This window comes from Stegostoma tigrinum, chromosome 4, assembly GCF_030684315.1.
Source record: "Stegostoma tigrinum isolate sSteTig4 chromosome 4, sSteTig4.hap1, whole genome shotgun sequence".
Lineage (NCBI taxonomy): Eukaryota > Metazoa > Chordata > Chondrichthyes > Orectolobiformes > Stegostomatidae > Stegostoma > Stegostoma tigrinum.
Window position 1 is genome coordinate 64,915,107 of NC_081357.1, and position 18,857 is coordinate 64,933,963.

An 18,857-nucleotide genomic window follows, 5' to 3' on the forward strand; every position below is an offset into this window, starting at 1 on the left:
TGGGAGGAAGGGATGGGTGAGAGGAAGAACAGGTTAGGGAGGCAGAGACAGGCTGGGCTGGTTTTGGGATGCAGTGCGGGGAGGGGATATTTTGAAGCTTGTGAAGTCCACATTGATACCATTGGGCTGCAGGGTTCCCAGGCGGAATATGAGTTGCTGTTCCTGCAACCTTCAGGTGGCACCATTGTGGCACTGCAGGAAGCCCATGATGGACGTGTCGTCTGAGGAATGGGAGGGGAAGTTAAAATGGTTCCCAACAGGGAGGTGCAGTTGTTTGTTGCGAACCAAGCGGAGGTGTTATGCAAAGCGGTCCCCAAGCCTCCGCTTGGTTTCCCCAATGTAGAGGAAGCCACACCGGGTGCAATGGATACAATATACCACATTGGCAGATGTGCAGGTGAAGATCTGCTTGATATGGAACGTCATCTTGGGGCCTGGGATCGGGGTGAGGGAGGAGGTGTGGGGGCAAGTGTAGCACTTCCTGCGGTCGCAGGGGAAGGTGCCGGGTGTGGTGGGGTTGGAGGGCAGTGTGGAGCAGACAAGGGAGTCGTGGAGAGAGTGGTCTCTCCGGAAGGCAGACAAAGGTGGGGATGGAAAAATGTCTTGGGTGGTGGGGTCGGATTGTAGATGGCGGAAGTGTCGGAGGATGATACGTTGTATCCGGAGTTTGGTGGGGTGGTATGTGAGAATGAGGGGGATCCTCTTTAGGAGGTTGTGGCGGGGGCAGGGTGTGAGGGATGTGTTGCGGGAAATGCGGGAGACGCGGTCAAGGGCATTCTCGACCACTGCGGGGGGGTAAAGTTGCGGTCCTTGAAGAACGTGGACATCTGGGGTGTGCGTGAGTGGAATGCCTCATCCTGGGAGCAAATGCGGCGAAGGCAGAGGAATTGGGAATGGGGGATAGAATTTTTGCAGGAGTGTGGGTGGGAGGAGATGAATTCTAGGTAGCTGTGGGAGTCAGTGGGCTTGAAATGGACATCAGTTTCTAACTGGTTACCTGAGATGGAGACTGACAGGTCCAGGAAGGTGAGGGATGTGTTGGAGATGGCCCAGGTGAACTGGAGGTTGGGGTGGCAGGTGTTGGTAAAGTGGATGAACTGTTCGAGCTCCTCTGGGGAGTCAGTGGGCTTGAAATGGACATCAGTTTCTAGCTGGTTACCTGAGATGGAGACTGAGAGGTCCAGGAAGGCACCACACCCGGCACCTTCCCCTGCAACCGTAGGAAGTGCTACACTTGCCCCCACACCACCTCCCTCACCCCTATCCCAGGCCCCAAGATGACTTTCCATATCAAGCAGATGTTCACCTGCACATCTGCCAATGTCGTATATTGTATCCATTGCACCTGGTGTGGCTCCCTCTACATTGGGGAAACCAAGCGGAGGCTTGGAGGCTTGCAGAACACCTCCGCTCGGTTCGCAACAAACAACTGCACCTCCCAGTCGCGAACCATTTCAACTCCCCCTCCCACTCCTCAGACGACATGCCCATCATGGGCCTCCTGCAGTGCCACATTGATGCTACCCGAAGGTTGCAGGAACAGCAACTCATGTTCCACTTGGGAACCCTGCAGCCCAATGGTATCAATGTGGACTTCACAAGCTTCAAAATCTCCCATTCCCCCACTGCATCCCAAAACCAGCCCAGCTCATCCCCTCCCCCCACTGCATCCCAAAACCAGCCCAGCCTGTCTCTGCTTCCCTAACCTGTTCTTCCTCTCACCCATGCCTTCCTCCCACCTCAAGCCGCACCTCCATTTCCTACCTACCACCTCATCCTGCCTCTTTGACCTGCCCATCTTCCCTGGACTGACCTATCGCCTCCCTACCTCCTCACCTATACTCTCCCCTCTACCTATCTTCTTTTCTCTCCATCTTCGGTCCGCCTCCCCCTCTCGCCTTGTTTATTCCAGTTCCCTCCTTCCCTCCCCCCTCTCTGATGAAGGGTCTAGGCCCGAAACGTCAGCTTTTGTGCTCCTGAGATGCTGCTTGGCCTGCTGTGTTCATCCAGCTCCACACTTTGTTATCTTGGATTCTCCAGTATCTGCAGTTCCCATTATCACTAAGATAAAGCCATTGTTTGTTTTTTTTGTTCGAAAAAAGATTCCTATGAATTCCTGTTAGTACACAGTAATAATAGCATACAACATGTAAATAGATTTCACTTCCAAAATCATGACAGTTCTAATTTCTGCACATTCTTTGCACTTAACATGTGTAAACCCCTAATGTGAAAGCAAAGATTGAATTTAGTCTTGCATGATAATATACAACTTGAGGTAATTCAAAATTCTGTTGATTATCTTAACTCTCAACAATCTCTTTCAGCCTTTACATTGTGCTTACAGACTTATCTTGATGTAACATCATAGTGACCTTAAAGGTTTCATCCTTACTTTGTACTTTTCTATGACATTTCCCTATCCATCCCTGTAACCTTCTATGTGCCTGCTCTAAATTTAGTCCCACAACTTTGCCTGCTTATGCAAGTACTCTCAGCACTGTTTTGAAGATCAAGGGAATATTCCTCTAAGTTCTGACCAATATATATCTCTTGACCAACATCACCCAGATTTTTTGATCATTAACACATTACAGATTGTGGGAACTTCTGTGCACGGATTGACTGCTACACTTTCCACCTTGGAACAGTACTTCACTGGCTGTAACATAGAAACGTAGAGAATTGGAGCAGGAATTAGCCATTCAGCCCTTCAATCATGCTCTGCCATTCAATGTGATCATGGTGACTGTGTCCTATTCCAGTTTTCTTCGCATACCCTTTCATTTATTAGCCTTTCGAACTTTATCAAGCACCTCCTTGGAAATATTCAGTGTTTTGGCCTCAGCATCCTTATGTGACAAAGAATTTCAGAGGATCATCCTTGGGTGAAGACATTTCTCCTCATCTCAGTGCTAAATGGCCAACCCTATACCTTTTAGACTGTAACCCCTGGTCCTGGACTCACTGGTCATTGAGAACATCTTTCCTGTGTTTACCCTGCCTAGTTCTGATTGAAATTTTTTGCCGTGCCCGCTGATTGTTCTGAACTCTGGTGAGTATACACTGGATCGATTCGGGCTATCTTCGAGCATCAGCGTTGCCATCCCAGGAATCAATCTGACAACCTTTTGTTGCATTCCTTCTGTAGACAAAACATTGTACCTCGGATGAAGAGGACAGAACCACATACAGTACTCCAGTTATGGTCTCACTAAGGTTCTGTACATTTGGAACAAGACATTCCTGCTCCTGTAATCAAATCTTCCAGCTATGAAAGCCAGCTTTCTTCATCTGCTGCTGCACCTACATGTTTACTTCCAGCAAATGTTGCTCTCTTTCCCAATTTATCGCCATTTAGATAATATTTATTCAATGTTTATACTACCAATGTGGATGGCTCACATTTACCCACATTATAATTCATCTGCTATGCATTTGACCTCTCACTCAGCTTACCCTAAACGCTGATGATTCTCCTCATACATTACCTTCCCGCCCAACTTTGTATCATTTCATTTAAATGATTAATATATTGTGAATATCTGGGGTCCAAGCACTGATCCTTGTTGTTCCGCATTAGTCACAAACTGCCAGTCAGAATGTAACTCCTCATTTACTCCGACTTTGTTTCTTATCTACCAACCAGTTCTCTGTCCATGTCATTATACTTGCTCCGATCTTATGCATTTAAGGTTTACAGTCACTGAAAAAGGAGTTGGGTCTTATCCTCAGTGTATTTTGCATGAAACTCTCGACTTTCTTTTAGCTAATTCCTTTGACATCTCATGGAAAGGCATAATTATAAGACAATATTGCTCAGCTTGCATTTTTAGCGGAAGTGTTTTAACATTCACATTGTCTCGTTAGCTGTCTTGTTGCCTATGTATCCGTTTGTCATACAGGTCAGTACATTAATCAGAAGTGTTGACAGTGGAACGATCTGCTGTATTGTGCCTCTGGAAACTAAACCAACAGCATTGCACTTTTATTAATGCAAAGGTGCATTTCACCTTCAGATAACCTCTGAGACATACGCACCAATTAAGAGCTGGATTAGCCCATTTGGCCTGTCCAGCTTTTTTTTTTCATAACAATCCCGACAGTGTGGAAACAGGCCATTTGGCCCAACAAGTCCACACTGTCTCTCTGAAAAAGCATCCCACACAGACCCATTCCCCTAATTTCCTCTGTCTAAGCCACACATCCCTGGGCACATTGGGCAATTTAACACAGCCAATCCACCTAACTCTGCACATCTTTGGACTGTGGGAGGAAACCCACACAGATGCTGGGAGAACGTGCAAACTCCACATAGACAGTCGTGCGAGTCTGGTATCAAACCCAGGTCTCTGGTACTGTGAGCCAGCAGTGTTAACCAATGAGCCACTGTGCCACTTGCTTTAGCATTCAGTAAGATCACAGCTGGAATGATTGTGGCCTCAACTCCATATTTCTGTCTAATTCAGTGAGGTTTCATCCACAAATGGATGTATAAGTGTAATTCTGCAGATAAAAACACCTAAATATAGTATTAACAACCTTGGGATCCCAGACACAAATTCAATTTCTGTGATCAGTAATGCTTTTTTAAGAAAGATCATTTTATTAAAAAAGGAACATTTGATGGGCACAGCCTTAGAATTAGAGGGGGTCAATTTAGAATGGAAATGAGGAGACATTTCTTCAGCCAGGGTGTGGTGGACCTGTGGAATTCATTGCCACGGAGTGCAGCGGAGGCCGGGACGTTAAATGTCTTCAAGGCAGAGATTGATAAATTCTTGATCTTACAAGGAATTACGGGCTATGGGGAGAGTGTGGGTAGGTGGAGTTGAAATGCCCATCAGCCATGATTAAATGGCAGAGTGGTCTCGATGGGCAAAATGGCCTTACTTCCACTCCTTTGTCTTATGGTCTTATTTTAAAGTGGAAGTACTAAACTTGCTTGGGAACTCCTGAAAAGAAACTGTCAAATGGGACCTGTAAGAAAGAAAAGAAGTTACAGTATGTAATTTTAGAAGTACAGGTAGGGAAAATTAAAACATGCAGCAGCAGAAGTAAAACATTAAAAAAGCAAATATGTAGTGGCTCACAAACGTGTGCCAATGCATGATAACATTTCAAAATAGGTCCTGCAATAATCCAAACTGCATTGAGCAACCGCAGGTAAATACGCAGAAGCAGTTCAAATTGGTTCACTGTTTTGAAGTTGTTCTAATGTAAAACCCGTGTGGAAGGATTTTGTATGGCAAGCTGGTAACCAATGCATTTTATTTTCTGTTAGGACAATTCTGGCACATCACCGACTTGCATTTGGATCCGACCTATCACTTGACAGATGATCCTACCAAAGTTTGCTTTTCATCAATGGGGCGTCCAGCAAAGCATGCAGGACCTTATGGAGACTATTTGTGTGATTCACCATATAAACTTATCCAGTCTGCTTTTAAGTTTATGAAAGATGCTAATGTTCAACCTTCTTTTGTGATATGGACTGGGTAAATATGACATAAGGTCAAACTGAACTAGATGAGCCTTAATGCCAAAGACTAGTAGAGTGTACAATGCCCGTCATTTATAATTTATAAATATGATAATGCTGGCGATCTGACGCACACAGAAGAGAAAAAGCTGGAGAAACACAGCAGTTCTGGCAGCATCTGTGGAGTGAGAAACAGAGTTAATGTTTCGTATCCAATGACCTTTCTTCAGGACACTGCACTAAAGGAAGGTCACTGAACCTGAAACATTAACTATGTTTTCTTTCCACAGATGCTGCCAGACTTGCTGAGTTTGTCCAGCTATTTCTATTCAGTGTATTTCAAAAATTATATCTGTTTCAGTATTGAGAGAATGCTATACAATCAGAAATGACATCTTTTGGCTGAGATGTTAGCTGAAGCCCTGAGTGTATTTCCAACTGGACATCAGATGGTTCCAAGAAATATTTTAAGAAGAATAGTGGAGTTTTTACCCTATTCTCGACGATATCTTCATCTCTTAGCCAATGCTACCTAAAAAGCTTAGTTAACAAGGTGTAGAGCTGGAGGAGTACTGCAGGCCAAGCAGCATCAGAGGAGCCGGAAAGCTGACGTTACGCGCCTAGAAGGCCCGAAACACCAGTTTTCCTGCTCCTCTGATGCTGCTTGGCCTGCTGTGTTCATCGAGCTCTACACCTTGTTATCTCAGATTCTCCAGCATCGGCAGTTCCTACTATCTCTAAAAAGCTCAGTTGATTGTTTATCTTGTTTTTTGCACCTTGTAGAATCTTTCTGTGCATGAATTGACTGCTCTGCTCTTGCTTATGATAACAATGATGGTGTAAATATATTTAATTGGTATGAAATGCTTTGGAATGCAATGAGATCACAAAAAGTATTGTATGTATTTTATCGTGAGGAACATGGTAAAATAAGAACCAGCAGCTCTACCAATTATATTGCAAGATTCAGCTGGCATTGAATGTGTCCTGGAGAGTGGTTGATGTAAGAGTTCTATTTTAATAAGGAAATTAGTCTTATCCAGGGCGTTACGGGTTCATAGCCATGGTACAGAGAATTTTGAATGTGGAAATCGAAGATAAATTTCCTAAAATATATACAATATAATGAGGAACAGCCAGTATGATTTTCAGAAAGGACAAACAGTGACATTGTGCAATTGAACTTTCAGAAAGCTTTTGACTAGATACCACATCAAAGACTATTCAGGAGGATCAAGTGGTATAGAATGTGGGGGAAGGTAGAAAATTGTAAAAGAATAGTCCGGAGAAACAATAAAGGGCAATTTCTCAAGACAGCTGAAGTGGGTTAAAGGCATGTAACACAACATTATGTTCGAGGACTGGAATATAAAAATCAACATATAATGTTGCAAGTCCACTACTGCAGTTATGTACAGTCTTTTGGCTACAACTATGGGAAGGATGTTGAGGCTACAGGAAGGATCCACAGTAGAGTCAGTAACGTATATTGAGGAAACACAAATGAGATTCAGACTGTCTTTGTTAGGCAAAGGAGATTGTGGTGTCCTTTGATAGGTTTAGTAATTGAAGTCATACAGTTCAGACAATGTGGTTATAACATTAAAGGAAAGAAGTAAGCACGTGTAAGCGTGATTCTTTCTCGAATGTAGTGAGGTGTATCACTAGGCTTGGTGGTTGAAGCAGAGACCATATCAGGTAGATCAGTATTTGAAAGAAAGGAACAAGTTAGGCTTAAGTTTTAAGCTACTCTTGCAGAGGATAACCAATATCTACCAGTTGTGCTGAATCACCCTATTGTAATTTTATGAACTTCCATTTTTATAGCTCATTAGTTACTCACTCATAGTGCTACTGATGGGAACCAAAATACGATGCATTCTCCTCAAGGAGAGTAAGATTTCTAGTTGGATAATTGAACCCAGAAGAAAGGCCGAATATGACATAGATAGTAATCTCACCAAGATGATTGTACTGAATTAACATCATCATTTCCTCTTAGTTGGGTGGGAGGAGAATTTTGCTGCAAGAGCTTTTTCTACCATAGTACCAGATTTACTTTGACTGAGCGTTACTGTTAACAAGGCAGAAACCACAGCTGAGAGAGAAACATTGAGCCAGGTTTAGTAACCACAGAGGTGGACTTAGGTGCTTGGGCTAGGGTGAGAAGAATGTTGGATTTTGTTGGTTTATATTCCTGCTGAGTTAGATGCGATGGGTTCCCACAAGGGTTAAATAAAGTCATCCCTCTCAGCTCCAGTCCTGTGAGAAATCCTACTTAATTGTGCTCAGCTCTAACACAGAATCATTTGTGAAATAGTGAGCCAGCTATTTAAGTGCTAGGGTGCAATAAAACCAATATGATACAATATAAAAAAATCAACTTATTCACTTGAAAGTGAGCAAGGCAGAAGGGTGGAGTGTGCAGTCTAGGCCATGTCAAACGCAGAGCCTTATGCCACATGTTGAAAGATAGATGAAGGGAAAGAGCAGCCAACAAATATTTATCTGAGGCCTTGTTGATTGATAAGCTGTGCACAGGATGAAAATAGAAAAAGTTACCATTTAACAACAAGTTGAAGAATGACTTGCAATTTGCTGACCAGCAACAAAACAATATAGTGACACTTCCTAACAGATTGCACCACAACCTGCCAGGTGGACTGAGCAACTGCAAGCTTGTTAAAAACATTTGTTCCACAAAATTCTGCTGTATTCTCTAAATCACTGGGGCAGCACAGTGGCTCAGGGGTTAGCACAGCTCCCTCACAGCACCAGGGACCTGGGTTTGATTCCAGCCTTGGGCGACTGATTGTGCAGAGTTTGTACATTCTCCTTGTGCCTGTGCAGGTTTCCTCCAGGTGTTCTGGTTTCCTCTCACAGTCTAAATATGTGCAAGATAGGTGGATTTGCCATGTATAAATTGCCAATGACGTCGAGGGATGTGCAGGCTAAGTGGATTAGCCATGGGGAATGCAAGGATTGGATGGATGGATGGAATTCTCTTTATTTTCTTTATTCATTCATGGGGTGAAGGTATCGCAGGCTATGCAGCATTTATTGCCCAGCCCTAATTGCCCAGAGATGCAGTTAAGAGTCAACTACATTGCTGTAGGTTCGGAGTCACATATAGGCCAGACCAGGTAAGGATGGCAGCTTCCTTCCCGAAAGGACATTAGTGAACCAGGTGGGTTTTTCTGACAACAGTAATGGCTTCAAGGTCGCCAGGGTCATCATTAGACTCTTAATTCCAGATATTTTACTGAATTCAAATTCCACCATCCGCCATGGTGGGATTTGAACCTGGATCCTGAGAAAGTTATCTCGATCTCTAGGTTAACAGTCCAGTGATAATAGCACAACACCTTTGCCTCCCCTTATTCTTGGTGTGTCAGTGTGGGCTCAATGGGCCCACTGGCCTGGTTCCATTCTGTAGGGATTCTAATTCTAAATCAATAAGGAGAGTTGGCTTTACAAATAATGCTCAGTGAAACAAAGGTACTTGCATTTATATAACAGCTTATAACTCACGATAACCCACTATTTTTGAAATATAATTGTTGCAATGAAGCAAATATAGCAGTTAGGTTGTTAAACCCAATGAGATCATGACCATATCCTTTATTTTCATTGATGTCTATTCTGTGATAAAAAAAATTTCCAGGCTACCAATGGGGAATTTTTCTTTTATTTGCGTAATGGCCTATATTCCTTTATATGCACTTGTGAGGGGCGACCTGCCTCGATTTTACATCTCATCTGAATGGTGACATCTCTGCAGTGCAGGCTTGCTCAGTGCTTTGGTTTTATGAAATGTCAGCTAAGATTGTTTTCTGTGGTACTAAAACCCACAACCTTCCAACTCTGAAGAAGAGGTGGTACCATTGACACCAAGAGTTAATTTGGAAAATAAATGTTTTATTGAGCCTGAATTTTTAAGGCATTTGAAATGGGATGCTGTGACCCACTCAGCATTTTCAATGTCTAATTTCGTCCAGTAAAATGCCAAGGAAAATGGTAGGACATTTTTTTACAGTTTTATTATCAGTATTGTGTGTGTCCTGTGACCACTTACCATCATTATTTTGATTTTCTTTTGTTTTTGTAGAGATAGTCCCCCCCATGTACGTGTTGCGGAGCTTTCTACAACGATTGTGATTGACATTCTCCATAATATGACGATGACAATCCAGGAGTATTTCAAAGATCTACAGGTTTTCCCTACGTTGGGAAATCATGACTATTGGCCACAGGTAGTAGCTTAGTTCACCTTGGTAATGAAATGAACATAGAATTATATGGTGCTTTGTATAAAAATATAACAGTGATTGTCAATGGTTGTTATGTATTTTTACTTATAAACATGAGCGATGTTCTACAAACCCCTAACAGTGAACTTGGCTTAAAATAACTTTATAATTCCGACTATGTTTAACACATGCTCAAATTTACCTGCCCGCTTCAGGCAGAATTTTCCATCTCTATGACCCTCTCTATAACTTAGTGCTGACACATTCACCCACCCACCACTGTTTATTCTTGTAGCGTCCATGGCAACTCACTCAGTGCCCACCGTGGGAATATATCATGGGTCATGCTTAGATTTTATTTTTCCATTCATTTGTGGCATGTGGGTATCACTGGCTGGCCAGCATTTATTGCACATCCCTAGTTGCCCTTAAGAAGGTGGTGGGAGCTGCCTTCTTGAACTGCTGTAGTCCACCGTTAGGGAAGGAATTCCAGGAGTTTGACCCAGTGACAGTAAAGGAACAGTGATATATTTCCAAGTCAGGATGGTGAGTGGGTTGGAGGGGATCTTGGAGGTGGTGGTATTCCCATATGCCTGCTGCCCTTGTCCTTCAAGATGGAAGTGGTCATGGGCTAGGTGCTGTCTGAGGATCTGCGGTGAATTTCTGCAGTGCATCTTGTAGATAGTACTGCTAATGAACATCAGTGGTGGAGGGAGTGGTTGTTTGTGGATATAGTGCCAATCAAGCGGGCTGCTTTGTCCTGGATGGTTGCAAGCTTCTCGAATGTTGTTGGAGCTGCAGTCATCCAGGCAAGTGGGGAGTATTCCATCACACTCCTGACTTGTGCCATGTAGATGGTGGACAGGTTTTGAGGGAGTCTGGAGGTGAGTTAGTCGCCATAGTATTCCTAGCTTCTGACGTGCACTTGCAGCCACTGTGTTTATGCGATGAGTCCGGTTGAGTTTCTGGTCAATGATAACCCCCAGGATGTTGATATTAGGGGATTCAGTGATGATAAAACCGTTGAATGTCAAGGGTCGGTGGTTAGATTGTCTCTTATTGGTGATGGTCACAGCCTGGCATTTGTGTGGCGCGAATGTCACTTGCCACTTGTCAGCCCAAGCCTGGATATTGTCCAGATCTTGTTGCATTTGGACATGGACTGCTTCAGTATCTGAGGAGTCACGAATGGTGCTGTATGTTATATAACCATCAGTGAAAATCCCCATTTCTGTCCTTGTGATGGAGGGAAGGTCATTGGTGAAGCAGCTGCAGATGGTTGGGCTGAGGACTCTACCCTGAGGAATTCCTGCAGAGATGCCCTGGAGCTGAGATGATTGATTTACAACAACCACAACCATCTTCCTATGTGTCTGAAATGACTCCAACCAACAGAGAATGTTCCCCAATACCCATTGATTCCTGTTTGCTATGGCCAAATAGAATAAAGGTCTAAGTGTCAATTGAGGTCTTTACAAAGAAACACCCTTTTTGATAAAAAGCTATGCATTGCATTAAAATACTTAATCTATTTAATCCCTTATTTTCAAAAGAATTTGCATTTGTAACTTATCTGTGAAGGGACAGGCACTGATAATGATAGATAACAAGGTGTAGAGCTGGATGAACACTGGAGGCCAAGCAGCATCAGAGGAGCAAGAAGGCTGACGTTTCGGGTCTGGACCGTTCTTCAGAAAGGGTCATTTTCTGAAGAAGGATCCAGACCTGAAACATCAGCTTTCCTGGTCCTCTGATGCTGCTTCACCCGGTGTGTTCATCCAGCTCTACACCTTGTTATCTCAGATTCTCCAGCATCGGCAGTTCCTACTATCTCAGATAATAGATTGTGAAATAGTCATGCAGCACAAATCCTACAGTGATCACTTTCAGTTTTATGTCAAAGAAGTGAATTATGAAGCACTGATTTTTCTTTTGTTTAACTATAATTCTTCAAGTTTAAAGGGCAGCAGATTTAAATGCCCTGACAACTTGACTGTTCTGATGTGGTTATTAAGCTCATATGAACATTCGTGCCTGCTTCTAACATGCCTAATGAACACTTCTTCCAAAAGTTTCTCTGGATCTTTTCAACAGTACACTTTTCCAAAACACCACTCCAACACTTTAAAGAGGCCTGTAAATTTTAGGTCTTCTTATTAAAAGTGTGAAGCCCACAAACTGTATTTTGATAATCCCTCCAATAAAAATTGGATCTGTTTGAAGATAGTTACCTGTGTATACAGATGTGTGACATAACACCCATCGCTGGTTCTCTTCACCCCTGCCCCCCCCCCCCCCATTGAAAATATTTGGTGCCAGGTTCAGGAGCAGGATGCCTGGAATTGGCAATCAAAAGAACAGAAGAGCCTGTGCCTATCATCGTGCCCTGACTAAACTAAAAAACAAACCTGCCCTTATTCAGTCTGCATACTATATTCAGCAAACTGTGTCAAAGCCAGAGCCCCTACCTCTCCACGCATGGCGGGGGGTGGGGGCAGTGGGGGAAGGAGAAAGTCTAAGGCCTATGACTGCTTCTATCAAGAATATTCCGGCAAAAGCCAATACAAGAGGCCAGGAATTGGAGAATAAAATATAATCGTATAATATAATTTTTATATTATAACACTTCTGTAAAAGAAAATGATAAAATTCTGTTCTTCTTTTGTCAGGATCAGCTTCCTGTTAACATAAGTGATGTTTATAATGCAGCAGCTGACATGTGGAAACAGTGGTTGACACAAGATGCACGTAGGACCTTGCGAAAAGGTTAACATTTGATCATAAATGCTTGGATTTTGATTTTAATTGAAATGAGACATTTTATTTTACTGCAAAATATCACATGCTACTTGATTTTTCCGTCATTTGTGTATTTCCTTTCAAAATGTTACATAAAGGTATACTTGAAACCTAATCGAAATAAAGTCTCATAGTTGTTACAACACAGAAAGGGACCACTCAGCCCATTAATTTTCTGTAACTCCTATGCTATTTCTTTGCTGTATCTTTGTAGCCTTGAGAGTTTATCATCGTCATGTACTCGTTCAATTTCCTTTTGCAATTAATGATTGTCACTGCTTCCACTATCTTTGTAGGTAGCCAGTTCCAGGTCATTACCACTTAATGTATAAAATAACTCTTCACAAACTGTCCCAGGTGTCTCCCTATCTCCCTCCCTCCCATCCTTTGCTCCGCCTGGCTTTTATATAACTTACTCAAAATCCTTGAATCTCTGTTCTCCAGTCCTTGAAAATCAGCAAATAGAAACATACTTTTCTATATTTATCATAACTCAACCTACCATAATCTTCTACATTGCTATCAAATCTCCCCTCAATCCAGGAGAACGCCCACAGTATCTCCAACCTAATCTTGTAGCTAAAAACCTTTGGGTCCAGTCTAGTAAATCTTTTCATCCTTTCAAGGATGTTCATATTCTTTGTAAAGTGTGGTGACCAGAACTAGAAGCAGTGTACTTCCAGGACTTTATCAGACATTTACAAAAATGTTCAGTATGACTTGGAGACAGTAAAGACTGTAGGTGCAGGAAACTAGAGTCAATAAATGTGGAGCTGGAAAAGCACAGCAGGCCAGACAGCATCTGAAGAGCAGGAAAGTCAATGTTTTGGGTTGAAACCCTTTGTCAGGACTCCATGGATTCAGATCTGTAGAAAAGATACTTATCCTGTATCTAAGAAGCCTAGGATCTCATATTATTTTTCTTTGAAAATGAATTCTTGTTAATATTTGAAACCAGACTACAGCACAAGTTCAAGTCACATTATTTTTCCAAGTGTTGCATGTGGCTTAGTGAGTTGGTATTTAAGTGTGTCGTATCAGAATGTACAATAAACCTTAGTTCAATGGAGTTTATCTTAATGGCACTAAATTAAAATGTAAGATCTGTTAGTAGCAAGAAGTTGAATTGATAGGATAACCATTTTCACCTCCCTGTACTATTATTTATCTCATTTATGCATGTAAGATTGAACTTCAGCTTTCTTACTGCTTGAGATGGCATGGTGGACAGATCTGTCACATTAATGCTTTATTACCAATTGCTTGAGTTTTGAGTTGTGTCCTACATTAGATTAGAATGCATGATTGCAGATTAAAGGTATGCAGTGAGAACAGTCTCTGTGAACAAGTTTGAATATTGTTATGACCACAGGGAAAGGAAGCCAAATCAGACAAACCACCACTGGATTTGCAACAATGTGAAATTAAAACACCCAGTGACTGTCATATGCCCAATTGTTTCTAACCAGAAACTGAAAACAGATCTTGTATACCAAGTTTACAACCTAAACAAAATTAATAATTTACCATTAATAATGTAACATTAGCAGAAACAGAGAAGCAACAAGATAATCTAATGAACATCTATGATCTAAAGCCCAATTTTTGATTATAACATCCACTCTCATTAACACACACAATAAAGGGATAAATGAATTTTTTAAAAAAATGTAAATTTCCCAGTTCAATGAGCCGTTTCAATAACGGATACCTTGTCTTCATGAAATCCTTAGACAATGGTTTGTTCACGGGCACGTAGAACTGTATATCCTGCTTGAATTCTTCAGTTACCAGTCAACGCAAACAGTTTCAGCAGACCTCCAGAAACATTTACTTATTTTCTACAAACTGGGATTCTTTTCTCAGAACATTTAGCAATTCAATAGAAAATTAGAGCAAGAGAGTAGAACACAGCAAGTCTCTAGAACTTACAAAAATCACTCTCCTGCCAAAACCAAATCAGAACTGTTTTAAGACAACAAAATGTGAGGCTGGATGAACACAGCAGGCCAAGCAGCATCTCAGGAGCACAAAAGCTGACGTTTTGGGCCTAGACCCTTCATCAGAGAGGGGGATGGGATGAGGGAACTGGAATAAATAGGGAGAGAGGGGGAGGCGGACCGAAGATGGAGAGAAAAGAAGATAGGTAGGGAGGGGAAAGGTCAGTCCAGGGAAGACGGACAGGTCAAGGAGGTGGGATGAGGTTAGTAGGTGGGAAATGGAGGTGTGGCTTGAGGTGGGAGGAAGGGATGGGTTAGAGGAAGAACAGGTTGGACTGGTTTTGGGATGCAGTGGGTGGAGTGGAAGAGCTGGGCTGGTTGTGTGGTGCAGTGGGGGGAGGGGATGAACTGGGCTGGTTTAGGGATGCAGTTGGGGAAGGGGAGATTTTGAAACTGGTGAAGTCCACATTGATACCATTAGGCTGCAGGGTTCCCAGGCGGAATATGAGTTGCTGTTCCTGCAACCTTCGGGTGGCATCATTGTGGCAGTGCAGGAGGCCCATGATGGACATGTCATCTAAAGAATGGGAGAGGGAGTGGAAATGGTTTGCGACTGGGAGGTGCAGTTGTTTGTTGCGAACTGAGCGGAGGTGTTCTGCAAAGCGGTCTCCAAGCCTCGGCTTGGTTTCCCCAATGTAGAGGAAGCCACACCGGGTACAGTGGATGCAGTATACCACATTGGCAGATGTGCAGGTGAACCTCTGCTTAATGTGGAAAGTCATCTTTGGGCCTGGGATAGGGGTGAGGGGGGAGGTGTGGGGGCAAGTGTAGCATTTCCTGCGGTTGCAGGGGAAGATGCTGGGTGTAGTGGGGTTGGAGGGCAGTGTGGAGCGAACAAAGGAGTCACGGAGAGAGTGGTCTCTCCGGAAAGCAGACAGGGGTGGGGATGGAAAAATGTCTTGGGTGGTGGGGTTGGATTGTAGATGGCGGAAGTGTCGGAGGATGATGCGTTGTATCCGGAGGTTGGTGGGGTGGTGTATGAGAACGAGGGGGATCCTCTTTAGGCGGTTGTGGCGGGGGCGGGGTGTGAGGGACGTGTTGCGGGAAATACGGGAGACGCGGTCGAGGGCGTTCTTGATCACTGTGGGGGGGGAAAGTTGCAGTCCTTGAAGAATTTGGACATCTGGGATGTGCGGGAGTGGAATGTCTTGTCATGGGAGCAGATGCGGCGGAGGCGGAGGAATTGGGAATAGGGGATGGAATTTTTGCAGGAGGGTGGGTGGGAGGAGGTGTATTCTAGGTAGCTGTGGGAGTCGGTGGGCTTGAAATGGACATCAGTTACAAGCTGGTTGCCTGAGATGGAGACTGAGAGGTCCAGGAAGGTGAGGGATGTGCTGGAGATGGCCCAGGTGAACTGAAGGTTGGGGTGGAAGGTGTTGGTGAAGTGGATGAACGATTGGTCAAATCTATCTCTATCTCCTTCCCAAAATCCACAAACCTGCCTGCCCCGGTCGCCAATTGTCTCAGCCTGCTCCTGCCCCACCGAACCCATCTCCACCTATCTGGACTCTATTTTCTCCCCCTTGGTCCAGGAACTCCCCACCTACATCCATGACACCACCCACGCCCTCCACCTCCTCCAGGACTTCCAATTCCCTGGCCCCCAACACCTCATCTTCACCATGGACGTCCAGTCCCTATACACCTGCATTCCGCATGCAGATGGCCCCAAGGCCCTCCGCTTCTTCCTGTCCCGCAGGCCCAACCAGTCCCCCTCCACCGACACCCTCATCCGCCTAGCCGAACTCGTCCTCACCCTCAACAACTTCTCTTTTGACTCCTCCCACTTCCTACAGACTAAGGGGGTGGCCATGGGCACCCGCATGGGCCCCAGCTATGCCTGCCTCTTTGTAGGTTACGTGGAACAGTCCCTCTTCCGCACCTACACAGGCCCCAAACCCCACCACTTCCTCCGGTACATTGATGACTGTATTGGCGCCGCCTCTTGCTCCCCAGAGGAGCTCGAACAGTTCATCCACTTCACCAACACCTTCCACCCCAACCTTCAGTTCACCTGGGCCATCTCCAGCACATCCCTCACCTTCCTGGACCTCTCAGTCTCCGTCTCAGGCAACCAGCTTGTAACTGATGTCCATTTCAAGCCCACCGACTCCCACAGCTACCTAGAATACACCTCCTCCCACCCACCCTCCTGCAAAAATTCCATCCCCTATTCCCAATTCTTCCGCCTCCGCCGCATCTGCTCCCATGACAAGACATTCCACTCCCGCACATCCCAGATGTCCAAATTCTTCAAGGACTGCAACTTTCCCCCCCACAGTGATCGAGAACGCCCTCGACCGCGTCTCCCGTATTTCCCGCAACACGTCCCTCACACCCCGCCCCCGCCACAACCGCCCAAAGAGGATCCCCCTCGTTCTCACACACCACCCCACCAACCTCCGGATACAACGCATCATCCTCCAACACTTCCGCCATCTACAATCCAACCCCACCACCCAAGACATTTTTCCATCCCCACCCCTGTCTGCTTTCCGGAGAGACCACTCTCTCCGTGACTCCCTTGTTCGCTCCACACTGCCCTCCAACCCCACCACACCCAGCACCTTCCCCTGCAACCGCAGGAAATGCTACACTAGCCCCCACACCTCCCCCCTCACCCCTATCCCAGGCCCCAAGATGACATTCCACATTGGCAGATGTGCAGGTGAACCTCTGCTTAATGTGGTATACTGCATCCACTGTACCTGGTGTGGCTACCTCTACATTGGGGAAACCAAGCGGAGGCTTGGAGACCGCTTTGCAGAACACCTCCGCTCAGTTCGCAACAAACAACTGCACCTCCCAGTCGCAAACCATTTCCACTCCCCCTCCCATTCTTTAAATGACATGTCCATCATGGGCCTCCTGCAGTGCCACAATGATGCCACCCGAAGATTGCAGGAACAGCAACTCATATTCCGCCTGGGAACCCTGCAGCCCAATGGTATCAATGTGGACTTCACCAGTTTCAAAATCTCCCCTTCCCCAACTGCATCCCTAAACCAGCCCAGTTCGTCCCCTCCCCCCACTGCACCACACAACCAGCCCAGCTCTTCCACTCCACCCACTGCATCCCAAAACCAGTCCAACCTGTTCTTCCTCTCACCCATCCCTTCCTCCCACCCCAAGCCGCACCTCCATCTCCTACCTACTAACCTCATCCCACCTCCTTGACCTGTCCGTCTTCCCTGGACTGACCTATCCCCTCCCTACCTCCCCACCTATACTCTCTCCACCTATCTTCTTTTCTCTCCATCTTCGGTCAGCCTCCCCCTCTCTCTATTTATTTCCAGAACCCTCACCCCATCTGCCTCTCTGATGAAGGGTCTAGGCCCAAAACGTCAGCTTTTGTGCTCCTGAGATGCTGCTTGGCCTGCTGTGTTCATCCAGCCTCACATTTTGTTGTCTTGGATTCTCCAGCATCTGCAGTTCCCATTATCTCAGAACTGTTTTAGTTTTCTTTCCAATCAATATTCCCTGTGGTTGGCTAGAAAGTGCTGGCCCTCTCTTGATTGACCAATTCAACATCCAACCAGCTGCCAGCCCAGACCATAGCAATGGATCAGTGTTGATTTCATCTAATGTTTTTAGAATAATAATGAAGTTGTATTATCTTCAAGGCTACTTCCCAATAGCATACATCTGTCTTTGTCTTTTTAGAAAAAACTGCAGCTCAAAGTTCTTAAATTACTGTTGCAAACCAAAATAAAAATGAGAAAAGTAAAAGAATAGTAGTGAGGGCCCTGCAATATATGGTATAGACCCAGTCATTTTGAATTCAGTAACACACTCTCATCCCAACAACTCACACGTGTTATCACTTAGAAGCAAACTGATTATAATGTTCCAACTGATTTTCATTCAGTTCAACAGAATCACCACAACTTATTAAATCAGATCAAAGAAAATTTTGTTTTTTAAAGCAGTTGTTCCAGCCGCATTTTAAGTAGAACATTTTAGGTGTTTTTCAGAATTGGTCTTTCAAAAATAATAATAATTCTGGACCAAGTTAAAAACAAAATGCTTTTATTTAAATTTGCTCCAAGTTTTTGTTTGTTTGTTAATCATACCATTGTCCCAATAGTTCTCCTCTGTACTGTCTGCTGTGTTACGGATTCTTTAATTCTGTAACAATAACTGTAAACTAGAATAAAATGGCTTAGTAGAATGCCTGCACAATTGAAGCCAAAAAAAATTCAAGATTGGAGGGAGAAATACTTCAAAATTAATTGTACTTGTGTGTGATGTTTCTCAAAATTCCTCCGGTTTGTTTCCTGGTGCGTAATAATGTTTAATTCTTAATGAATTAAAACCACAATGTGT

General features: G+C 44.3%; 1 protein-coding gene across 4 annotated transcripts in view; it reads left to right on the plus strand.

Annotated features, from left to right (window-relative positions):
- smpdl3a (sphingomyelin phosphodiesterase acid like 3A) overlaps window positions 1–18,857 on the plus strand; it is a 52,106-nt gene that overhangs the window by 19,330 nt on the left and 13,919 nt on the right. For 3 of the 4 annotated variants that reach the window (XM_048531162.2, XM_048531163.2, XM_048531164.2), the window contains exons 2-4: window positions 5,285–5,498; window positions 9,591–9,735; window positions 12,402–12,498. In XM_048531162.2, coding sequence (XP_048387119.2) covers window positions 5,285–5,498; window positions 9,591–9,735; window positions 12,402–12,498 — 456 coding nt within the window. The remainder of the gene's footprint in view (window positions 1–5,284; window positions 5,499–9,590; window positions 9,736–12,401; window positions 12,499–18,857) is intronic. The other variant, XM_048531165.2, reaches the window with a different exon arrangement.